Raw genomic sequence first — 25018 nt, forward strand, 5'->3', positions numbered from 1 at the left:
CAGCCCTCAGGCACAGGCGAACATATGTAAAGAAACCGGGCAGCGACATGTATGTATTAAAAGCCCTAAACAAAAATGAGAGAGAGTGAACCAAGCTGTGTTACACAAGAGCTGTTATTTCGACAAGAAGCTCACGACAGAAGAAGACAATTCAAACTCTGTGTGGACTACGAAGGATATTCAACAATACGCAAAGAAGTCTATGGTCTCTACTCACATATGTCATTTCATGACTGAAATATCCTGGAATAGGGCTCTCCCACCTCTGACAACGACAGCGAGGACGTTGTGTCTTGCAAAATCGACTGAACAAGCCTGGACTCTGAGAACACCATCTACGCTACTCCATCCTGCCTGACGCACTCTCCGAGACGGTAAAACCGACAAAATTTGATACAAAGTCGTTAACAGGCTTATTCAGTTTGGGGTATTGGGACAAATTATAATCTCATATATATATACGGCCCGTTTGACAGCCTACAATGAAAGGCTTATACAATCAGCATGGTCCACCTGGTGAATCCAGAGAGATTACCAGAAGAGATTCCTGATTATTCCCGATTCGCGATGTACTACCTCCGTGCCTTGTTCACCACAATGCCAATCTCCCAGTTCGCCCACACTACGAACTTTGAACCCATCCAAGGACGGAAGTGAGTCCACTTTGCGGACACTCCGCAAATCTCAGTACTCGGCTTTGGAGGCAGAGATGATAAGGAAAGTTTCGAAATTCGCCACCGTCCTACTACTTCTTAGCCAGCAGAAGGTACACGTGTTGACTTGGCAGATATTCTCCAAGTTGCAAAGAGGCTGAAGCCGCTCTCATGTCGTATATTTCAGCAACTCGACTACGAATGTTAATGCTCACTCGAGACTGGCTAGCATTCATAAAGATCTGGAATTTTTCGCACTGACATATGGATCACCAATTGAGAATTGGGCCAATATGTCAAGCATTTCTGTCAATGTTTCTTCAAGGTGAAGTGGTTTGACTTGGAATAGAGACATGGTTGTGTCGCCAACAGTATGCTCTAGAGCACGTATTATCATCACGTCAACATCCAAGCACACCATCGACTCCAATTCCTATATAAATTTTCTATAGAAGATTCACCCTTGAATGCCATGCTAGGCTCCGAATCGGCTATCACAGCGTATGGCAGGGTCTTCGACTTAGAGTATGATGACGATGTCGGGTACTGCGTCGGGGAACTTGGGAATCCCCGCCACATGGTCTTCACTTTTCTCGACTATTACCCTCTCTCATTTCACTTTACCACTTAAATTGGATCGGATGGGGAGGTATAATCTTGACTTCTCCAGCAAGCAACGATAGAATGGATTCATTGAGAGCTACGTCTACGACCCACGAGCTCGGTGTGTGATCACACTATGAAACATCAAAAGCTGATTGGAAAGCAAAGTTTCGTTCTATAATATATATCTACTCAGCATAGTTCAGGCATAGACCATGACTTCGACTCGAGAAAACCGCCAAACACCAGGTGAGAGAGCCAGGAGAGGTCCTGAGGCGAAACATAAGGCATTCAGGGTCAGCAAAAGCTAGCACCGAGTTTGGCATTATGGACAATCAAGGAAAGCTAACTATGCCTTTCGACATCATGAGGCCACGGCTCACGATTGGAGTGCCGAGGCACTGCTGATGGTGCTGAATATCATTCACCAAATCGACGACCTGTTCCAAGGACCCAGAGTATACATCTACAGCAGACATCGTTGATGGCGGATACTTCCTTGATATCTTCCATACCTACGTCACATATGAAGACCTGGAAACATTAATAAGGTAGCCCTATCTTGAGATACTCATACTCCCCCTCCTGAGTATTCCGAAACAAAGACGTGGAGGGAGCTTATGTGACGCGCAGGTCATGGGGCTCTGATGAATTCGCAAATGCAAATTTCCAACCCTGCCAGAGGATCGGCGAACCTTATCGTACATTATACTCAAGGGCATCTGCTTTTTCTGCCCATATCGCTAAGCAGTCTCCCAGACTGAAAGCCCTCGCCAACAGACACTTAAAGGACGCCTTAGGATAGCTCATCAAATGGACCGACCTTGACGAAACCCTATTCCTGAGCTCGAGGCTATAACAAAGAGACGGCCTTCATAACTTCAACGAGGCATGGCGCAGCAATCCCAGAACTTACAGACATATAGGCTCCCCATCCTGTCATCCCTTTCTGTTCTTCCTCAATGCCGAACACAACAGACGCCGAAGATATTCAAACACAGACAAGAGATGAATATCCAAAAGCAGATCCACATACTCCTGCGCCCAGAAGACTATCTGGAAGGATCTCCAAGTCCAACGCTGTTAGTCACAAGTCAATCATTGATGAAGCCGCGAAACTCATCACGGCTAAAGTCGCCGGTCTCGAGAATGTTGGTCTGAACTTGCATCACAACTGCTAGAACGGGATTTTCCTTTGCTTCAACTTGTCCGCGACATAGATCCTCCAGATCATTTCCTAACTCGATCGCCTTAGTCAGACCAAGCATGTCAGGTTGCACCTGATCAAGACGAAAGACTCATACATGGATAATGCGGAGAAAATTCTTGTAAACAAGTAGATGATACAGGCATCAACTGAGTCCAGGCTGTCGGCCTGGCTATCGCATGAGCTTCTTGAAATGTGTTTGTGCGAGTGCCTCAAGGCTTAGTAGCACCAGCCCTTTAACTGCCATATATAGATCGTGGAAAGGGAATATGCCGGCTCTGATATGGCCTATGTGGAGAGAAGATATGGTTAACTAACCTAGAAAACTTCAATGATGACTTGAAGCATACGTTTAAGTATCTCGTCAGCCGGCCTGAGGATACTGAGGTCTGTGACCAGTTCGTCCGGCATCTATGCCTTGTTATCCACCCGGCTCTACTAGATTTCTACGGCATCATGCGTCCAGACGATGAAAAGCTGGCATGCGAGAAGATCAAGCATCTAATGATCCGAGAAAACAATCTCTCCGAAGGCGATATAATGAAAATTCTTACTGGGCTCAAAGTTCCTGAAATGACTGTTGACCCAGATTTTTGAGTCGGCACAAAGTACTGGAACAAGAATAATATCTCGATCTTGGGCCTCGACCTTTGCGAAATTCAATACAATGGTTCACCCTTATCGGTGGGAAATTGCCAAACGCCTTGGTGTAGCGGCGAAGAAGCTTGTCACCCCCCCTTTCTTCTGTTCTTCTTCACTATCCATCACCCCTCAAAACCAGTTCACTATCATCTCCCAGCTTTAATACAAAAAACCCATGGATTAGTCCTCTAAAGGGAAACCGAGGCAAAGCCGAAAATTGGTAAGTTACAACACTCCTATAAACTCTTACTCTAATATCTGATAGCAAGACTGGCCATAGAGTTGATGCGGCGGTTTTTATACCACTAACTCTGGGTGAAATGTGTTCAAAGTAACGCTGCTTTTGATCGCTCGATACTTACCAAGCTCTATATACAACTGAAACGCAAATATTTATTACTCTTCTATAAACCAGATATATCATGTCCCTTTCGAACTTTCCACCGCACTTGGTAGGAAGCTAACAAGCACGTCAGCGGGAGTTAAAGCAATGGCGAAATACTCTTGGAGTTTGGTCATTTGGAATGGGCGGTGCTTCTGCTTCACACCTCTTCGAATGTTTCAACCCCTCTCTCCCTCACTCACTCATCGTCTTCCCAAGACTATATATAGCAACCATAGGCCCATCAAAGTCGCCTAGTAGGTTTCCCTTCATCTCGCCGTTCTCCCGCATTTTAATACAGGTGCTGACCTGTCCAGCTTCCAGCGGATAGGGCGGATGCAATCCTCAAAACAGCTAAGCAATCACCTATCCCACTGGAAACAACATAGATAATCAAGCAGGATCAGAAAAAAGACAGATTAGATGGACGAAAAGAAAGCTAGGCTCCTTTCTCGACTATCTCGAGGCCATTTGTTGGACGGGGTATATTGCCTTGTCCATATATTTACTATCATAAAACCGGTGCTTTATTATCATGACCAGGAGGTCAGGATGTTTCAACTGGTTTCCATCCGTACCGCATCTTCAAGGTCCTAGGTGCCAAGGTACAAGACCCGGAGGACAGTCTTGAGGTCAAGGTACAGTGGGTTAGGTTTCCGGGCACGGGGCCTAAGAATGTGAGCTGGGAGCTATTAACGGACGTATGGGGCTATACGACGTTTAGATCACACCCTAGCCCAAGATACAGACCCTTGTTGTCTATCTAGCCGCCGAAATGGAGGCCAAGACCCAGAAGCTACAGAGGAGAAGATAGTGTCATTTCCATCGATGAAAGATTTTATTATCCCACTCATTACTGTTTTTACTCCTATAAAGTCACCCTTTTAAAGTCTTTCTATAACATAGATAGATATTTATATCATTAAAAACCTCAGAAAGAAGCAATATAAAACACTTATATATGGCCACAGAACGGTTCAAGTTTAGTAGCACTCCATCTGTTCCTAGAAAGGCGCTATATCTATATTCTTCTGGCTTAACTCTAATAATATGCTATGTAATTCACAACTAGTTATAATCTATATATACGCTTCTCAGACTATTTGTCTCGTTGGTCTCAGAATGTACTAGACTTCGGAGTCTCTATCCTAAGTGTCAAAGATAATTAGATAAATTTAGGGTCGACTTAAGAGGTCTTTAGACTAGCTTTTTTCACACCTTGATCTGGATAAACGTAGATCATGAATATACTAAGTTATCAGAGTATTTCTCTGGGCGTTGTCCTCTGTTAGTCTTGATGGCTATGTCTCCTCTCAGCAAGGTAGCTTGGCTAACAATTCACGGCAGAGTTCAAGAAGCTGGGGTGAAAATCGGGTGGAAGGCGCTTGCGTGATAAGAGCCTCAGAATCCCCTTACATGTGTCTTTGGTACTTAGGTATGCCCAATGTCGAACCATGGGAGGCGAGGATGGCATGTAAACAAAACGAGTTCATTGACGTTTTATGATGGAGGGGACGATAGCTAGGAGAAGAATAGCAAACATGAGTTAAAACAATGCACATACATGAAACTGAGAGTGCTTTAATGGCTAATGAGGTGCTTCAGCGCTGTAAATATACCCAGAGCCTCTCTAAAAATGCCATTGTCTTGGTGATTCTCAGGATTGATGTTGTAGAGTTTGGGAAGCAAGACCAACCGACTGATGCTTCTGTTACCCTGAAGCTCCTTTGCACTTACTTCTCCTTCACTTTTCCACACGCACATCTACTTCATTCTTGCACTTCCTCAGTTTCAAGACAATACAACATTCTACATTGAGTTCCAAAGTCTCATCATCACAATATTCATCTCCATTTGCTATTCCCTCATTGGTAACTGACGATTCTCGGCATCGCTCCATCGTGGCCCATCGACGTTTCCAAGACTCTTCAATACCATGTACGTAGCTCGGCCTGAACGAACCAGGAAGCCGTCGAGTAGGCCGCTTTACTCGGTAAGTCATTCTGCTCATCAACGCATTTGTATATCTGATTGATCGAGTAGAATGCGGTTGCAAAACCTAGCACGAAGAAGCACAAGCAAAGTCAACAAAAACGGCCAGACACGCCCACCAAAACAGCAGAATGCATAGAGGTATCCTCTAGTCCAACACATCCTATCGCAGCACACAAGAAGCATGATGTGGCCCCGGGGGCCGTAGTCTCTGCCACAGCATATAAGCATATACCCCCTGGAGCAGTAGTCTCCCCGATGACGCCCGAAGTCTTGAGAACGTTGGCAAAGCCAGGCACTTCTCAAGTATTCGGATTCTGGCTCCTAAATCAAGTTGAGCATATTTACGTGGATTATAGAAATTATTGTTTGAAGGAAGATGAATACGGTTATCCAAGGAAAACAAAGCTCGGCATGCTCGAAGTCAACGTACCAGAGAACGGAACGGCCATTCCGTTCGATATCATGTCCGTCAAGCACCCCAGCTTCCAGAAAGTACAACTCCTACAAGGAGTGCAGTTCATTTTCTATTCACCTGAGTCGCTGGTTCGATTTGCGAATATCTTAGTTTCAACCCTTTTTTTACCACGCCTTTTGCCCATCGTGCCATGTGTCCAAATCAAACTGGTCATTTTCGACCCCACGTGTCTCCCTCAAGCACCAGAGCTGATGGCTTGGCAAGAAATTGGCGTTGACCAAGATCCCCCTGCTTCTTGGACGTTGGCCTATAAGCATTATGATGATTGGATGAAAGCCGTCAAGAAGTTCTGCAAGCTCCCGGTGGCAGCCCTGGTCACTCTGCACTTTTGCTACCCTTATCGGGATTTCGACAATCTTGAATCTCTTTCGAAACCACTCCGAGTAACCGAGAATCTGGGATTGTTGGCTATCGACTTTGAAGGGAAAAACTAGGAGCAGGTTCCTGAGCCGGAATTCCATAGGGCCATGGCCCGTACGTGCCATCACCCGTCAAAGCATGAACAGCAGAAATGAGAAGATGAAACAGGACCTCGAGACCAAGTCCAATTTCCAGTCATATGGGTCGTGCTATTCGAATTTGCAGTTGGACAAGAATAAGAGTGAGTGGCAGGATGCCCTTAAATATCGCAAAAACGCGTCCGATTGCAAGGCACTACAGGCACACATACAAGAGATGCTTGTTCTCATAGCAGTGTGAGCTTGGGTCGGGCGACAGCATCGCATTGCCATTCAAAATCCTGTTTCTTCAATGATATGAACAAGAGGTTCGCAGTGCTACAGCTTCTTCAATAAATATTGATTCATTGATACAAGTTCACCCCTGGTATACTACCTTGATGGCTCTGAAGGGACCAGTAGTAAATAGATGCCAGAAAAGCTTAGAACGTCAACTAAAAGAAGCCAAAATGCTTTAATCATATCGAATGGATTTGTGAACCGGATGTGATGGCTGTCAACCTAGATATGCTCCAGTTGGACGATTACTTATACAAACGCTATCAAGTCATCCCTGATCCAAAGCCTCTCTTCAACTCAGGTATCTAGCTTTCTCCTCTTGAACCTTCCCCTCGCCTCAATTTTACCTTCAACAGGCACCGCCCTCCATGCTGTGAGTAAGAATCCATCTGCACCACCACGGCCCATCATGAAAGGATGTGTCCTCCCAGGAAGGACCTGCCATCGTCGTGCCCTGCTAGTCTGGATAGTCACACCGAGAAGAAGCGTAGGGTTAATGGGGAACTCTTCACTGCCCTCCCAGCGCTCAAGCTCTTCGGCTGTTTTGCTTTCGACCTCTGGGGGAGGCGATGATACCCATGCGGCTCGACGCGCCACACTAAAGCAGTCGGCCAGTTGCGTCAGGGGCTCGATGGTGGGAGAGTAAATAGCGATGGGGGCGCCACCCGCTAGCAAAGGTACTGTGCTACGGACAATAGAGATGGGATCCATGGTGCTTGCAACTGCGAGACCAGAGAATCCTCCGGCGCGTGTTGTGTCGACCACATGCCGAATACGCGCCCACCTTCTTCTCTTGCGGTGATAGTTCCCTCTACGGTTCGTCTTCCATGTCGCAATTTCCTCTGGTGTTGCCTCAGGTGGCTTGTTGTTGTATGCGTCGTCTTCCTCGGGTGACAGGAGCTGCAGCCATGAAATATCCATGAGGTTGGTGTCGAGGGGGTGGTAGGGCGGAGAGGGGTTGGCGTTTGCGGCGTCGTAGTTGAAGTATCGTAGAAGGGCGAGATTGGGCTGGGTCTGGCCGTGGATCAGGGTGAGGGTGTTTCTGTTGACGTAGGGGACGTTGAAGTCGCTTCGCTTAGAAGATCGCTTCTTCTCCTGCTTTTGTTCGGGGTCTGTTGCTTCTGTTGTCTGTGGCTGGTCTTGGTCCATCTCGTCTGTAGGAGCAGTGTTGGTTTCTGTGACTTCTGGTGCAGCGGGATCTTCCGCGCTCTCCTCCTCAAGCTTGGGGTGCAGGATGTCCATCCTCTCAGCCAAAGATGCCACCAGCAAGCCACCCGTATCATCCACCACCAACCACCTCCCGCCCTGTGAAGCACCATTATCCTCGGTAGCCACACCTCCATAGTGAACATCAGCCCAGCAACCGACCAGCGCCATCATCTCCTGCCTCATCTCCAGAATCTTTGAAGCATCGCGGTCCTCCAGCAACCACTGCGCTAGCATCGGCACGTCAAGAGGTAACACGGTAAACCGTCGAATATACTTTTTCGTCTTGAGGAGCTTGTACTTGGCCAGAGAATACGCCGTCTTTTGGTCAATGGCCGTATGCGACAGGAGTAGCTTGGCGATCAGCTCCTTGCCCGCCGATGCGCCCTTGCGCTTGAGCTCCTCGATCTCTTCCGGCTTGAGAGTCTGTCGGGCCGAGTCGTCGATGATCTCGCGATTCGATCGGATGAGGACCTTTCCGCTCTCGTCGACGAGAGTGAGCTCCTCACCATCTGCGGCTGCAACAACATCGTCTCCCTCAGCTGGTTCTGTCACTTCGGCGCTGGTGTCGGCCAAGTCGTCGGCATTGAGCTCCTTAGCGGGCACGACGCGCAGGCGCGCAAATGTCTCTCCCTCGCGCTTGTCTTGGACCTCGTATGTGAAGTGGTACGGACGGTTGATGATCAGATTTGTTGGGAATGAGCCATACTTGCCCAGCGAGATTGTCCTATCGCAAGTCAGTCGTGCAGGGAGGGAGTGGGAAAATGACGATTGGCTTACGTATTTGGTACGACCTGTAGTACGCGATATGTCTCGTTGGGGAGCCGTAGGGCTACCCATGAATTGGGCTGTACCGTCTCCTTGTCCATTGCGTTTGTTGGAGCGAGTACGATTTGCGATTCTGGGTTGGAAAGAAGAAAAAACTAAGGTAAGCCAGCCTCACCTCGGTGAGCCCCGCCACGGCCCCCACACTCCGATCTTCACCGAGATCGCGGTAGCAAGGGTCCCTCGTCTAAGTAATGAAAAGATTCAGGTAGGTTTCGTATATCTAGAGCCTTTCAGACCAGTTTATTTCATTCTCACGAGAAACTTATGGACTGGAAATTCACGTTAAATGACACTTGTTTTGAAAATGCGCACTGGATTGAAGGTCCTGATTAGCGTGAAACTGTGAGGCATGTACTGAAGCAGCTGCATGTGTTGCAACCGTCATAAATCACAAGTTATTCATCTGTCTATTGGTTTCTTCTACAAAAGATCTACTCCGTAGTACTAAAGACTCGCTAGTCTACAGAAAACCAACGACAACTTGCAAGACTCGAACCAACCTTTCATATTCGGTGTAAGTCAACATCGCAAACGACCCAAGGTTTATCCTTTCATGTGCTCAAAACTTCTCGTGGCTTCATACTCAAAGTCAAAATCTGATTTCAATATCCAGTTACGCAATTCGGTCGTCATGGGCGTTCCTTTCGTTCGTGGCAGATCCAGAGTGTCCGCCAAGAAGAGAGGCGAGATAGTTGCAGATACCGTACCAGGCATAGAGGACCATGCTCATGCTTCCGAAAAGAAATAGAGGCACAAGAGTGTAGGTCGCAAGATCTGTGAAATCAGTTAGTATATGTTTCAAATAGGGAGGCATGGGGGAAAACTTACAGACAAAGCCGCCGGAGCGCTTGACAATGTTGTACAACTCGTTTCGCATGATGTTCTCCGCGCCCTGCTCCCACTTCCAGGGACCGACCATTCGGAACTTAGTGTTGAAGTTGGATCCCATGGCCCAGGTATAGAAAACCTTCCAACCCTTCTTCATGACCGAACGGGCCTTGGGTGCGGAACCAATGTCGAGAGCGAGCTGGTAAGCATAGCTCTCATGGTCAACAGCTCGCTTGGTTTCGTAGAAACTGTAGTTGCCTCGGGGGTGAAGACGATAGTCAAGGTCATAAGACTCAATGGCATTGGAGTCTCGGACAGCAGGTACCTCCTTAGGGTACTTGTGCTGGAGCAGGTGAAGAACCCACAGCTGAGCCTGAAGCTCGGCAAGGGGTGGGATGGCTCCAATGGAAGGACGGACGAATCCAATGTAGCCAAGAGTCACATCTCCTTCTTTGTAGATCTCTCGAATGTTGGTCTGAGCAACAGTTGGGTAGTCGTTGTCCAAGAAAGGAAAATCTCGAGTGTAGCCAGTTGCAAAGACCAAGACATCGGGCTTCAGCTGCTCCTTCGGGATGGTCGAGTCACTCGGAAGCTTGTTGTCGAACTGCATGTTGCCATCTCGGTCGATGCTGGTAGGCCAAGTCATCACATCAATCTTCTTGCCCTTAGTGTCTTCAATCTTGACATTCATGAAGAAAGATCGGATACGGTTGCCCAAAGACTGGGATCGTTTGCCGACGCTCATGTAAGGCAGAGCCTTGTCGGACTTGCAGAGGAGGACTATTAATATATTAGCCATTATGTCTATAGATCGTGGAAAAGGGAGATACTTACTCGAATCCATGTACTTGCGGTCAGGGCTCATCTGGCCAACCCACTGATCAGGACCCTCTTCGGTGCCTGAGATGAACTTATGCATGATTTTAATCCAGCTGTCGTAGTAAGTCCAGAGAAGCTGGCTCTTCTGAAGCTTCGGATGCGCGTAGGCTGTGTCGAACAGGCTAGCGACAGAGGTGTCGACAGGCTTATTGGCAGTGGGTGTGGAACGTCCCAAGGCTTGAGGGATAGGGATGATCTATGAACTGTTAGCTGATTCTTACAATGATAGTGTGATAACATACCTTAGGTGCACAAAAGAAGCCATCGCGATGACAGAGTGTCACAGTCTTTGCGCCAGAAGTGACAGCGAGGTACGCAAGATCCATGCCAGTCTCGCCAGCACCCATGATGTACACATTAGTGTTTTCACCGAACTGATCTCGAGACTTGAGACGGGATGAGTGAAGGACCTTGGGAACTCGTTCGATACCCTCGATGTTGGGCATGACTGGGTTGACGTTGATTCCACTGCAGACAGCGACGGCATCGCACTCCCAATCAAAGGCACCTCGCTTGTTGCGCAGAGAGATGACATGACCAATGTCGTTAGGTCCACGACGAACCTTCTCAACCTTTGTGCTACACTCGATCTTGGGCCAGAGGTCGAAGTTGGTGGCATAGTCCTTGAGATACTGAACGTATACTTCAGGGGTAACGAAGTCAGGGGCATCGTCTGGGAGACGAAAGTCGGAGAAAGCAGTGAGATACTTCGAAGAGACGAGCTATGATATGATTAGCATATGTTTCATTAAAGTAACTGGGTGAGAACTTACCTCAGCATCTTCGTAGACACGATAGGAGAACGTGCCGCCGATCTGGGACTCGGCTTCAAAGAGTCGGACCTCGATAGGGGGAATGGGGAAGTACTCATGGGCATGAGCGAGGAATCGAAGGGTAGCTAGTCCAGCTGGACCACCGCCAATGACAGCTACCTTCATGGTGACTTGTCTTGGGAGGTAGTGATGATACAAAAGAGTTGTGAGAAGGTTATGGTTGGTAGAAAGTGAGATGGTGATGATCAACAATGAGATTTTGTCCTGGCTGTTGATGTAGGATGAAGAGATGGATGAAAGAGATCTTCAGAGTAGAGAATTATAATAAAACCATTGAAGAGTAAACATGCTACAAACGGTGTTCCTGGTGAATCAGGCTGGACGCTGCCACTGCCAGTGTCAAATGCAGAGTGCTAGTACACAGCGACATGTTCACTCTGGAGTGGACTTGAACAGTATGCAAGTCGAATCCACTGGTACACTTCAGTACTCTTCGTTATTGAAGGGCATTTAATCAAAGTAATAGATTTCCTATATATTACCGACATTAGAAGAGTGACAAGGCGAAAAGTGAGGGCATCGCGAGTTTCGTGTGGTAGTAAATTCTATGGCTTGAAAAGCCCTGCGGCTGGATAGTTTACGATAGATATTTCATGGCACACAACTTTTTAACAGTCTCTCTGAATGTTCACCGTCAAAGCCTTGTGTTCAAAACGTTTCCATTGTTCATATATCTGGTGACTGAACATCCCATTGCAGTTCATTCAACTGTAATCATGGGTGCTCACTCCCGCATAACGTTACACGCCAACTTCTGCGAACACTCGTACACAGGTAGTCATCGCTCGCAATCCTTCTACTGCCTCTCACGTAAATGTCGAATACGTTTGCTGACATAGAACCCAGAGCATTACTTGTGAGTGCTACCTACTCCCTCCTAGATGAGGCCTCCTACGAAGGGAACCCATGACCACCACCTGGGACTTCCCTGATCATTGTTCTTTGCAGCTATTGTCTCATTGTTTACTTTGAGTCCGTAAGAATTGACAAAGACGCCGTGGGGAAAACAATGGATCGTCGATTTGTCGTCAAACTCAATAATAAAAAGCCTCGGCACTCGTTCAAGCTTAAAGCTTATCGCGAACCCGCAGGATGCTTAAATTTCGTATTCCATCGTCTGATCCTTCGTTTTATGTAACATTTTCTGTCATTTCTAGACCAAGGAATCGCTAGGTTATCTCCGTTCCTGCATGTTGCCCTTGTGCCGACCTATCGAACTTTCCCAACAAAGTACTCCTCACTTGAGCCTCAGGAACTAACGCAAAAAGTCTATCAATAGGTATCATCGACGACTCCTTTCTTCAGCATCGTCAAACAACTATTGGGCTTCTTTTCCCGCAAGACGATATGCATCTTGCAGCCAACTTTGGAGCCGGACCGACCTCGTTATTTGACTACGACCTATCATCGTCAATTACGCAAATGTGCTCAACATAGCCTCGAGATCACCTCATGTTGCATTCTCACATGCAATCTTCGAATGAGTTACGTGACCAGAGAACCATGGAACTCATACGCGCATTCACGAAGAGACGGAAACTGGAACTGGGACAGGGATGAGAGCCTAGGGAATTGATACTGTTCCTGAGCAACCCGGAGGCCATATGATGTGGAACTCGTAGAATGGCGCGATGGATATTCACCAACATCTTAGCCATGTGCCACACAAGTCTCATTCTCCTCGACAATGAGCTCCTATGTCAAACTGCTGTAGTATCGTCCCAACGTCTAGTCGAAGCAGAAAGGTCACTAAAAGAACTGTTTTTGTGTCTCAATTTCTATCATGGTGTTCAATCACGGACATAACAATTCATCGAGTCGACCTGAGCAGTGTAATCCGAAGCAACTCACGAAAACAATTAGAGTTACTTCATGGCCTTGCTTCATTTAACAGTTTGGTTAAACATCAGGAACGATTTGTTGTTGAAGCCCTTCCTCTCACCCTCACTTTCATTGGCGACGTTGCTGGGGCGTCATGGATCCACAAAGCCTTCTTCGATGCAATATCTCCTCATTCTGAAGCTTGACATACTTCTCACCGAAGCCTCAAAACTTTGAATATCGCCATGAATACGGCGTCATCATGTTTCCAACCTCCTCCTTACACATGTGAGATTCAGCAATTGAGATGAGTCTAAGTACAAAAGAGTTGGAGGATCTCTAAGGATGAGTCTCATCAAACCGATCAAGTTCTCACCTCATTCGTTACCCTCTCATTTCTGCACTCTGTTCGAGTAAGAGATGAGAACATCCCTCTTTTACGCCCTCAACGGGGCCCTCGGGGTGGTCGCCCACGAGTCGCTTGCCCATTTTAAGATTGAATCCGGTAAAGAAGAGCATCGCTCTCTTGAAGGATGCTCAAAGGATGGCAAGCACAAATGGGTTCCCGACCCTGCGACATTTGTCTTTCCTGAGAACGACTACAAGCCCGGCAACTCCTGGGACCTCTGTGTCGGCACATCTCATTGCGCCCCCCACGAGGCCTTGACTCAGGTTTCCTTCGATTTCAAGGACAACGGCATCGTCTTCAACTTCAAGCATATCGACCACTACAAGTACGAAGATGTAGCCGTCTACATCGAGCGTGGTCAGCCTCCCACAGAGGACTCTTTCAAGTACAACAAGAAGAGCGACCACTGCAAGGCCAAGAACGACTACAAGGAGGCCAAGTGCTTGGTTCCCTTCTTCTCCCTTTCGGATGGCGGCTCTTACGGCGACCTCTGTCCCCTCGAGGACAACGGAGGCTGGAGACTTTACATCAAGGTCAAGGCCACCGTTTCCCACGGGAACAAGAAATACGAGCTCTACAGCCGCTCTCCCGATATCAACGAGAAGTACTTCGTTGTCAGCTACACCTGCGCTGAGTGCAAGGAGTAAGTCGACCCGTTAATCAGCATGTCTCACCTCACCTAACATCAAGCAGGTACAAGCACAAGAAGATCGAGTTGATTGAGGAGAAGGAAGAAGCAGAGGCCGAAGCCGAAGAATCTGAAGAAGAAAAGGAGAACAAGAAGAAGAAGGAAGAGGCCGAGGAAGAGGCTGAGGAGGCAAAGAAGAAGTACAAGAAGAAGAAGGAGGAGGAGGAGGAGGCTGAGGAACAGGAACAGGAACAGGAAAAGAAGAAGAAATACAAGAAGGAGGAAGAGGAGGAGGCTGAAACTGAAGAGGAAGAAGAGAAGTACTACCCCCGCTTTATCCTTTCATTTCCCCAGTACTGATACAGCTGCAGGCACAAGGAGCATCACCATGAGCATTACCATAAGCATCACCATAACCATGGTCACAACCATGCTCATCGTCATGGACACAGACACGGTCACCTCCACGGTCATCTTCACAAGGAGCATCACCATCATGATCACCGCCATAAGAACCATCATCATGACCCTCATCATAAGCATCATGCCCGTTCTTATGATCATCATGACCACCATAAGCACCACGATCCTGGACATTACCATCATGACCACCACGAGGGTCACAGGCATCACGATCCCGGTCATCACCATGGTCATCACGGTCACCACGATGGCCATGATCACTACAAGCTCCATCACTACTATGATCCCAACAGCCACCGCGACTTCAATGCTTTCTTGGACGACTACTTTAAGCACTTCGGTTATCACTACCACCACGCTGATCCCGGTCATCACCATGGGCATCACGGTCATCATGACGGTCATCATCATGGTCACCACGATGGTCACCACCACCATGATCCTTACGAGCATCTCTATGGCGAGCATCATGATGGAAACCACCATTATGAGCACCACGACGGAAAGCATCACCACAATGAGCATCACAAGCATCATCATGTTGAGCACCATGATGGATATAACCACCACCATGCTCGCGGCTTGCTCGAGGAAGATGGAGAGAAACACCATGGACATAAGCACCACCACGGACATCATCATGGACATAACCACAGCCACGCTCATGACCATGTTCACAAGCACCGTCACAAGCACTTTGACGACCATGTCCACTACAAGGAGCATCATGTTTACTACGACTATAAGGACGATGGCCACCATGGGTATGATCATCACGATCCTCAAAAGCACCATTATGGTCATCATGATGGCCACCACGGTCACCATGGTCACCACCACCATGATCCTCATAAGCATCACTACAGCCATGAGTACGACTACGGCCACTACAAGCGATCTGAGCACAAGGATCCAGTTACCATCTACTACAAGGAAAAGTCCGATCACTCTCGCACTCACATTGATGCTTCCAAGAAGGAAAAGGCATCCAAGAGTGAGCTCGAGGCCGAGAAGCACAAGAAGCTTTTGGAAGAGGCCAGTAAGAAGGACGAGTACAAGTACAAGCACAAGGGCGATCCTAAGCACAAGTATCACTCCGAAGAGGATAAGTACAAGCATGAGAAAGAGCACGGGCATAAGTATAAGTACGGACCCAAGTACGAGCATGAGCATGAGCATGAGCACGATAAGAGGTCTGCTTCCGAGCATGGTGATTACAAGTCCAAGGAGGAGGTCAAAGAGGTTTTGAAGGGACACTTCCAAGAGGCTCTCAACAAGTTCTACCACGCTTACTTCGCCAAGAAGGAGCACAAGCACTATGAGCACGAGAAGCCTGAGGAGAAGTACGACTCTGGTCACTACAAGCACAAGGAGTACAAGCATGAGGAACCTGAAAAGGAACACCACTCTGGTCACCAGGAGCACAAGGAGTACGAACCTAAGCACTACGAGCATAAGGAGCACGGGCCTAAGGAAGAGCACAAGGAGCACCACTACAAGCACCCAAAGGAACATGAGCATGAGCACGAGCATGAGCCCAAGAAGCATCATCATGATGAGAATGAGGAACATGAAGAACATGAGGACAAGCCTGAAAAGAAGCATCACTACGACCATGAGCAGAAGGAGCATGAGCACGAGCCCACCACCGAGTTCGAGAAGTCCTCTCACTATTCTGCCAAGAAGGCGAGCTTGGAGAGTGAGAAGGAAAAGGCCAAACACGAGGCTTTGGAGAAGCTTTGGGATGCCCGCATCACTCATGAGCGCAAGTTCAAAGAGAAGCTTTTCTTCCTTGAAGTCGGCCACTGGGGCAAGAAGGGTGCCCACAAGCGCTCTCTTGAGTCCAAGCCTAGCGAGGCTACTGAGATTGACGTCAACAGTGCCAAGGTCGAAGAGTACATTGAGGAAGCTGAGGACAAAATCTTGGACAAAATCGAGAAGGCCATCCGAACAGCTATCAAGAAGACCGGTGCGAACCCTAGCACTGAAACTATCATCGAGTTCCTCCAGAAGCTTGAGGAGGTCATCGAGAAGGTATTCGCAGATAACTTCCACAAGATCGTCCGCCGCATCGTCAAGATCAAAGGTGTTGCAAAGCCTGATGAGGATCTCATTTATGATACCCTTACTATTGCTATCCAGGATATCGTCAAGGTTGCCGACAAGATCTTCGTCAAGGCCCTCAAGGATCTGGGCGATAGCCCTTCAGATGAGGAGGTCGAACACGCCATCAAGACGGTTCTGAAGCTTCTCGATGAGGTCATCGACAAAGAAATCCGCAAGGCCCTCATAATCATCTTCAAGTTGGAGGAGGAGGAGACCGCTGAGACTACTGAATCCACCGAGCATGGTAAGCACGATAAGCGCTCCGATCCCTATGACGACACCACGGTCGAGAAGGCTGTTGAGAAGACCGTTGAGAAATGGGCTGCTAAGTACGTCGAGGAAGATGAGAAGAAGCACAAGCCCCTGAAGCGCTCCGTGCGATTCGCTCGACTCTACAACTGATGCGCTCCCAAACGAGGGCAAGGCCATCCAGGCATGAGATTGAATACAACAATCTGAAGGCCAGTGTCACTGGACACGAAAGAACCACTTTACCTGGGTACATGATAAGGATTCAGTACTTGGTGCTGCGTCTAGTTGACAGGTTGAGGAGGGATTAGGTACATTGTTTCATCATTTAAGATAGCCATTCCTTTAATAAAAGTAACCTGTCTCTTTCTTATATGAGCTGCGCAGTCAAGATGTGATGATACTTCAGAGAGCCCCTTGAGGAGCAAAAACACCTCTAACCTTAGGTCAAAGTGCTAAAGGCAGGCTGATGTATAGACCTACTAAAATTATACTTAACTTGCCTCAATTTACCTAAGTCTTTTTGTCATGGGAGACAGATCCCAAGTTTTACCTCTCCTAGAAGTCGCATGTGCAAGCTTATGTGTTCAATTTGGCATCATAAAATTGGTATATTCTGTATCGTATTCCCAAACGCCATTCAGCATAAAATCATAACAGTCCTATCGCAATCTTTTCTCTAGTTCCAGTTAGGAGCATATGTGATGAAAGCCATCAAGCAACCTGAGATCAGACCAGCTGTAGGAACAGTGATGAACCATCCAAGATAGATCCATCCAACCATGCGCCAGTTGATAGAACGCCAATCTCCGTTGCAGAGACCGACTCCGACAATGGCACCAGTGATACATTGAGTAGTAGACACAGGCAACTCTGCAAGACTTGTTAGTGCATGCTGTTAAAAGGTGTCTGTGGAATAACTTACTAAGACGAGTGGCCAGGATGACAGTGATAACAGAGCCGAGTTCCATGGAGAAGCCACGAGCAGGAGACATGAGTGTCACACGGTTACCCAAGTTTCGCATGATGTTGTAACCATATGTCCAAAGACCAAGGACAATACCAGCTCCACCGAAAGCGAGAATCCAAATGGGAACTTGAGCCTTACTTCCGGGGACTGCGCCGGACTGCCAGATCTGGTAGATAGAGGCGTAAGGGCCGACAGCGTTGGCAACGTCATTGGCTCCGTGGACGAAAGAGGCAGAGGCGGCGGTCATGACTTGGAGGAAAGTATACAGGAATTCGGTGCGGTTGTCGAAATGTTCAGCACGAGCGTGAATCTCTTCAACATCGCCGGCAACAACAGACTTCTCGCTCTGGGAGCCGACAATATCCTTATCGACACCGTGGAGAATGGCAAACTTGAAAGCCCACCACATGAAAGCGCCAGTATACCAAGGAGCATCAGGCTTGGGTCCGATCATGGACTTGTGCTGGTAAGGGTTGACGGCAGGTTCCTCGGTAGCTTGCTCAGTGATAACCTTCTTGTCATTGCCACCAGCCTCAAGATCTTCACCAAGGGCAGCAGCACGCTGAGTGCGGCGCTCCTCAAGCTCCTCGCGGGTAAGATGGCCTTCGTAAAAGTTGCGGACGACACCCTGGAAGTTGTCGGGGGTGGGAGGGACAGGACCACGGCGGAGGAGGAGAGGGCCCAGGAAGATGTGGTAAGCCTTGAGCTGCCAATCCTCCTTGATGACGATACGGTACAACCAGGGGACGAGGAAAATGGCCATGAGAAGACCCCAACCAGCACCAGCGGCGACAATCACACCGGGGATTTGCTCCTCAGTAAGGTTGACCTCGTAAGAGCCACCCTTCCAGATGAGAAGCATGACGATGAGTGAGGCAGTGGCCCAGAAGTAGAAGGGGACGAGGATAAGACCCTTAATAGCAGGGCTCTTGCGGAGGAGGACGCAGTATTTTGTAAAGAGGAAGATGCTGGCACCGAAGATACCGGAAAGCATAGGGGCGATAATCCAGGCGAGGAATACCTGCAAGTTATGAGTTAGTGAATGTGGGTGTGAGATGGTGGTTGAGTACTAACCTGAACCACACCTTGCTGAATATCAAGAGAGCCGTCCTCCTTGTAGCCAACCCAAGTAATACCAGAGCCGCCAAGGGCACCAACACCCATACCCAAAACACCACCAAGGATAGAATGGGTAGTAGACACAGGGAAACCACAACGGGTAGCAAAGGTGAGATAACTAGCAGAAGCAACAACTGCGCAGACCATACCCAGCATAAGAAGAGCAGGGCTATCGTCAAAGGCCTCGACATCAACAATCTTTGTTCGGATGGTATCAGCCACACGGCCACCAACACCAAGAGCACCAGTGAACTCCATGATACTAGCACCGATCATAGCCTGGAAGTAGCTAATAGATCGGGAAGATACCGATGAAGCCCATGAGTTGGCGACATCGTTGGCACCGATGTTCCAGGCATCGAGGAAGGCAAAGATAGTGCCTACCGCGAAGAGGTAGTCGTACTGAGCGAAGACTGCCATTTCAGCGGTGCAGTACGAATAGAAAGAAGAGGTTCAGAAGGAAAGGGGGGATGTGTGAGGGGTCTGGAGACTTCAGCTTCTACGAGACATTTCCGTAGTATATATAAGTTTTTTCCAGCTGGTGGAGAAGAAAAGAAAGAATTGTTCTACGTGGGCCATGGAGTTACTCACACGCCCCCCAAGAGAAGAGCCAAGACAAGACATCGCCAAGACGATTCCACCGAAGAAAAGGACCTCGAGCTAGGATTAACATCAAACATCCCGGGCTTGCCACAGAAATTCTTGTACGCCAAGAGTCAGATCCTCAGAGTGCGAGTGTGACTGCGTAACACAGAACAGGGCTGGAACATGCACGAACCGGCTCTACAGCAAGCAATTGGCTTCTCTGAACGGTAGCAACACATCCGGGAGGCGTTGAAGAAACTGGAGACCCTCTCCACTTGAAGAACTAAGCTTACCTTAAGCTTGTGACTAACCTTGTTTCCAGTGCTAAAACGTCTCAGGCTGTAACTGGCGATCGCGGGAAAGGCAAGAGTGATGGTTTTGGGAAATAGAGCACGCGACACATGAGCTGAGAGGGGAATACGATGGGTTTGAGGTGGGAGAGGAGTGAGCATGCGACATGATTCCTAATGCGTCACCGACGTCTGAGATGGTGATGCAGATGGCTAATGCTGGGGGCATGTATGCCAAGCTGTAGGCGAGCCATGGCTTGACGAATCCTGGAGGGGAAACGAGCTGGGGAGCTGGGGAGCTTGTGACGATCGAGAGAGATGGCGAAGGTTGAGCTTGAAAGGTTTTCTGAACTCAATTGCTCGAACTGAGCTGCTAAGTTGTTCCTCTGTAGACAGGCTCTTCACAGCTCTCTCGAAAGAGCCCAATGCTTCTTGGTTTCTCAACCGTCGAACTCGACGAACCTCAGCTTCTGAGTAGAGTAGCCCTCGTGTGCTTGAAGCACAGACACGCGACTCGATACTCTTTTCAGCCAAAACCTTCAAAGCTCGAAACACGCAACGAAAAAGCGACCAATCAAACAGGCACCATGCGTTCAAAAGCGTCGGTGCACTAAACGAGAAATGCTGCAGGCAGGGATCATGATAGACGGACCCTCAACTTTATCGTGGATAAAGCCAAGGAGCTTGTTCCTTTTTGTGCTAGATCTGCGGGTATTGTCCGAACCAAGCTTTCAACACGACGAATCAGAAGAAAGGATCTCTACACGTGTGAGACGTCAATGCAAGATTGGCTACTGGGGCTGCATTATGATGGTCAATGTATTTATGGTGGAGAGAGAGGGAGAGGCAAAGAGAGGATATTCTCGGATGATTCTATCGGTATCTGAAAAGAGTATGTCCCACGCGGAAATATGGTCTGTGAGGCGGTTTTTGAAACAATTGCTATGGGGACTTGTTCTCAAGTGTCACCGAGGCAATAAGACAGCACTCTTGGCGTAAAGCCGGGACGTGGGATTTCCGTCGTCGATGATGGCTATGATATTGATTCCAGGCTGTTCCTTGCCACGACGAATGTAAATCAGTGCTCAGAGAGACGTTGCTTTTGACCCACTCGTGATCTTCACGGAGTTGAGGCGAGTCAATATGGAGCACTGGCTGCTTCACATGCAGAGCACAACGCTATGAATAGCCTATCTCACACAATTTGGTTGAGGTTGAATAACGATTTGGTAAAATACGGAATGTTTATGGTCATATGAAACCGGGAAATAATAAGGTTAGAATTAAGGTATCGGCAGTTAACGTCCCGGTTGAGATACAGGGTAGGATCTCGGGTTTTTGAGTTGATGATAAAAATAAACGTGAAACGGTTACTACACGCGGGAAAGCTTCGACCTCTTGCTGATGATCTTATAGTTTCTGAAACGGTAACTCAATGCTTGACTGTACGTGTTTCTTGTAGCTGATATGTCACTGCGTTTTCTGTTTCGTCGAAACGAAGCGAGTATGTCACTGCAGGGATAGTTGCAACAAATTCTCACAACTTGAGGTATTGGATATGAGAGCATCTAAGGTCAGTGATCGAGCGACTAAGCCTGATACTTCAGCAGCCAGACTCTCTTTTTGGCGTTTGGTCTCCATGCTAGATATCTAGATATCTAGACAGCAAGAATATACTTGAACAATGAGGCTTTTATCGGCCACGTGACAGCTTGCCGCTTCGTGAGTTACACAATCTGTCTCTAATTGGCTCGGCTAGATACTCCACAACTGCCCCACGGAAAAATTTCAGCCCATCCACCAAGACCTAGCATCACGAAACATATATTTCATTACCGCAGATCCCTTCAACGATCCACAAGCGTAATTGGTTTAGTGGTAAAATTCTCCGTTGCCATTCGAGCAGCGTCGGGGAGCCCTGGGTTCGATTCCCAGATTACGCATTTCTTTTGCCGTTTCTACGTCTTGAGCATCTGTCTCTTTTTTGAAAACGCGGTTTTTCTGACTACTAACTTCGCTACCTACTCTGAAAGGAATTGCATACATCAAGCGCGTGCAGTCATCTCCTTCTCCTCATGCTGTGTACCTTGAATCTTCTCCTCATCGAGAGTTCGCTCTCCAAGACCAATGTCTGCCTCGTAGAAAACGTCAACCACCTTCTTGTAAGAGGGGACAAAGTTGACAGCAATGGGGTATGACCAGGCTGCGACGAAGAACATCATGGGTACAACCATCGAGATACCGACGTCATGCATATCTGCAACAGCTCCTGTCAGGGGAGGCACACAGGCACCGCCAATAACACCAGCAATGATGAAACCACTTCCTCGCTTAGTATGGCGACCAAGACCTCTCATACCCAATGCAACAATGGTAGGAAAGCAGATAGACTCGAAAAAGAGAACGATATAGAGGAATGATACACCAGCTGTTCCATGGTGGACAATAGGCGGTCCGATAAAGACAATGCACATAGTCAAGAACACGAAGAACACCTTTCGCGGCTTGCAGAACTTCATGAGAAACGTTCCGAAGAAACGCCCGACGGTAAAGGCTGCTTGTGCGCCGGCAAAGAGCTTAGCTCCCATTGAGTCTGACGTTCCTTTGCGCATCTCAGTCGCATAGTTGATGAAGAAACTCGCGATAGCAACTTGCGCGCCGGTATAACAGAACTGAGCGAATGAAGCATGGAAGAGCTTATACTGTTTATAGAAGGGTTTATCATCGGCTTCTGAATGTGTCTCTTGAGCTTGCAAGGCCATGTCTGGAAATTGTTAGTGATGGTAGTACCAGTGCAAGGGATTCGACGAACCAGCGTCGGTGATTTCTGGAATCTTAGAGACGTAGAAGAGGCACGCCAGGATCAAGACGAAGACGGCAATGGAGAGGTAGACCCATTGTACGTTGGCCAGCGCTGCGTTATCATCGAGATTGTTGAAGAACACATATGAGCCGAGGACGGGAGCAATGACGGTGCCGATACCGTTGAAGGCTTGGGAGATGTTGATGCGAATTTCCGAGTATCGAGGAGGACCGCAAACTACACAAGTCAGAGACGGATACAAACTGAGGACGAGTCAACATACCAGTGATGAATGGGTTAGCAGCAGTCTCAAGAGAACCAAGTCCGTTTCCGATGATGAAGATGGACATGCAAAACCCAGCAAACGACTTTGCCTTGATACACGGAATAGCAATCAACGCGCCAACAGCATACAAGCAAAGACCCCAGATGAACACAGCCTTGTACGAATAATGACGAAGGATCCACGCAGCGTGTCCCAGCGACGCAAGAGGATAAGCACTGAAACCTCTATCAGCTCTACTGCAACACTCGTCGATAGTGGTATACATACCCAAAGTACGCAGCCTGAAGACCTGCCGATCGCGCACGATCGATATGCAGCACCTTTTGAAAGTGCTTGTTCAGCGTATCAAGGAGTCCATAACTGAAACCCCAGAGGAAGAAGAGAACAGTAACAAGCGCAATAGGCCAGATGGATTCTCGCAGGGTGAGCTCCGCTGCCTTGGTGACTTTCTTATCCGAGACCTTGAGCGATCTCTCCTTAAAGAACTTTTTGGCGCCCATGATGAATGTATTACGAGGGGGGAGGGAAAAAAGAAAGAACTACAGTTTCAAGGAGGCGAAAGGGGAACGAGCAAGCTATTTACAGTTTTCTTTTATCGGCTCGAGCAGCCCCGAGCAAGGGGGCGGGCGTAACACATTGACCGTCATCGAAAGTGTGGCATCACGGTTCTCCTGCGCTGAAACCTCATTAGGGAAAATGCTCCAGTAGCTTGAGTATGTTTGTTGGAGAAGAAAACCTGGGGATTTGCGGGGGAAGGGGGAAAAGGGTCTGGAATGGGTTTAGTTGATGGAGTGATAAGCATGGTTTATGGTTGTTTTTGGTCGGGGACATGATTCAGGTTTTCGGACTACCCATGATGATCGTTGCAATGATGGACCGAGTGGGAGGGGATGATGCTTTGGGTGACACTTCTAGAAGAGTTTGTAGAGATACCTAAGCATTACTCTAAAGCCTAGAGCTTTGATAAAGGGCGATGTCTAGTAATAAACATTGCTGTTAAGTGATGTTGTTCATGCATATCCAGCAATTACTCCAACTTCACAAGGGATTCATCTGCCGAACGTGGCTGGCAATAGCGTCAATTCCCAACGGCACTCTCCCTCGGCAAGTCCCCGTCTATTCCTCTTAGTTAAATTACAATCTCCTCCTTGACTTCAATCCCCAAGAACGCGGGGCAGAACGTCAAATGAAACACAAGAGCTAAATCTTCCGCTCGTGATACGCACGCAACTTACGTGCATAAAGCGCCTTCTTGTTACGGCCGTTTCCATGTCTATCATCGGACTATTTTCCCTCTAGGCTCTCGGCTTGGTTAACCCACATGCCGAATGGTAATTTACCTGGGATGGCCAATCGCATTACTCTGTTGGTTGCGAGGAAGTTTGTTAAAGTGCTGTGTCTCAGGATGCGACGTGAGACAAGGGGACCTCAGGGCAGGGAGGAAGAAAACTTGGGACTTGGGAAGAGGATGCTAAAATCAAGTTAGTAAAGAGCCTCCTAAACTTAGGCTAAAGTTGCCCAAATATTTTCCTCCTTTAGGATGGAGGTCTTAAGTTTTCTTACAGCCCTTAGGGGGACCTGAAGGTTTGACGTGGTGAATCGTTGGTTGAGGTGAAGTTGTATCAGAAGGCTACAAGTCAAAGTCTATCCACTCCCCTGACCATGATCGAGAAGTGTTCTAGACTTTGTCACTGTCACGTACGAGAACAGTTGTCTTATTCACTCAGCATCACAAATCCTTAACAGTACGGAGTACACCTTGATCATTCATTGCCTGCCTGTATCGTGATATCATATCTTGAATCATCACGTGACTATGTTTCGAGTGATCATGAAAGAGCAAGAAACCAGACCTCAGTAAAAGATATCCTGAACTTATCCTAAATTTATCATAAACTTAGACTAAGTTACCTAAGTCCTTTTACTGTAAAGGATCAAAGCCTTGGGTTTTCTTCCTCTCTTAGCCTATATCTTTCATTTCACTCTCTAATCGTCACCTCAAGCCTAACACAACCTGCATCCTGTCAATATGCGACGCTTTATCATCAGTATGTCGCACTG

The 25018-nt window shown here is 47.9% G+C and overlaps 7 protein-coding genes; 3 read left to right on the top strand and 4 right to left on the bottom strand.

Moving 5' to 3' along the window:
- Nucleotides 1–2218: 2218 nt before the first annotated feature.
- Nucleotides 2219–3060, top strand: FFUJ_01815 (uncharacterized protein; the record flags this gene model as incomplete). XM_023574517.1 has 2 exons in its annotated part: nucleotides 2219–2411; nucleotides 2786–3060. 2 exons carry the CDS (start codon nucleotides 2219–2221, stop codon nucleotides 3058–3060), a joined length of 468 nt encoding a protein of 155 aa, XP_023423784.1.
- A 2363-nt stretch (nucleotides 3061–5423) lies between these two features.
- Nucleotides 5424–6391, top strand: FFUJ_01814 (uncharacterized protein; the record flags this gene model as incomplete). XM_023574528.1 has 2 exons in its annotated part: nucleotides 5424–5480; nucleotides 5531–6391. The coding sequence occupies 2 exons, from the start codon at nucleotides 5424–5426 to the stop codon at nucleotides 6389–6391; spliced, it is 918 nt and encodes a 305-aa protein (XP_023423785.1).
- A 600-nt stretch (nucleotides 6392–6991) lies between these two features.
- Nucleotides 6992–8769, bottom strand: FFUJ_01813 (probable translation initiation factor 3 (eIF-3) zeta subunit; the record flags this gene model as incomplete). XM_023574539.1 has 2 exons in its annotated part: nucleotides 6992–8627; nucleotides 8681–8769. 2 exons carry the CDS (start codon nucleotides 8767–8769, stop codon nucleotides 6992–6994), a joined length of 1725 nt encoding a protein of 574 aa, XP_023423786.1.
- Nucleotides 8770–9341: 572 nt separating this feature from the next.
- Nucleotides 9342–11373, bottom strand: FFUJ_01812 (probable flavin-containing monooxygenase; the record flags this gene model as incomplete). XM_023574550.1 has 5 exons in its annotated part: nucleotides 9342–9502; nucleotides 9557–10336; nucleotides 10391–10631; nucleotides 10678–11157; nucleotides 11209–11373. The coding sequence occupies 5 exons, from the start codon at nucleotides 11371–11373 to the stop codon at nucleotides 9342–9344; spliced, it is 1827 nt and encodes a 608-aa protein (XP_023425443.1).
- A 2136-nt stretch (nucleotides 11374–13509) lies between these two features.
- FFUJ_01811 (uncharacterized protein) lies at nucleotides 13510–17057 on the top strand (the record flags this gene model as incomplete). XM_023574562.1 has 3 exons in its annotated part: nucleotides 13510–14141; nucleotides 14192–14446; nucleotides 14498–17057. 3 exons carry the CDS (start codon nucleotides 13510–13512, stop codon nucleotides 17055–17057), a joined length of 3447 nt encoding a protein of 1148 aa, XP_023425470.1.
- Nucleotides 17058–17583: 526 nt separating this feature from the next.
- Nucleotides 17584–19413, bottom strand: FFUJ_01810 (related to PHO89-Na+/phosphate co-transporter; the record flags this gene model as incomplete). XM_023574573.1 has 3 exons in its annotated part: nucleotides 17584–17777; nucleotides 17830–18895; nucleotides 18949–19413. 3 exons carry the CDS (start codon nucleotides 19411–19413, stop codon nucleotides 17584–17586), a joined length of 1725 nt encoding a protein of 574 aa, XP_023423787.1.
- Nucleotides 19414–21913: 2500 nt separating this feature from the next.
- On the bottom strand, nucleotides 21914–23457 carry FFUJ_01809 (related to glucose/galactose transporter; the record flags this gene model as incomplete). XM_023574584.1 has 4 exons in its annotated part: nucleotides 21914–22632; nucleotides 22681–22908; nucleotides 22955–23172; nucleotides 23225–23457. The coding sequence occupies 4 exons, from the start codon at nucleotides 23455–23457 to the stop codon at nucleotides 21914–21916; spliced, it is 1398 nt and encodes a 465-aa protein (XP_023423788.1).
- Between the last annotated feature and the right edge of the window lie 1561 nt (nucleotides 23458–25018).

This window comes from Fusarium fujikuroi, chromosome FFUJ_chr01, assembly GCF_900079805.1.
Source record: "Fusarium fujikuroi IMI 58289 draft genome, chromosome FFUJ_chr01".
NCBI lineage: Eukaryota > Fungi > Ascomycota > Sordariomycetes > Hypocreales > Nectriaceae > Fusarium > Fusarium fujikuroi.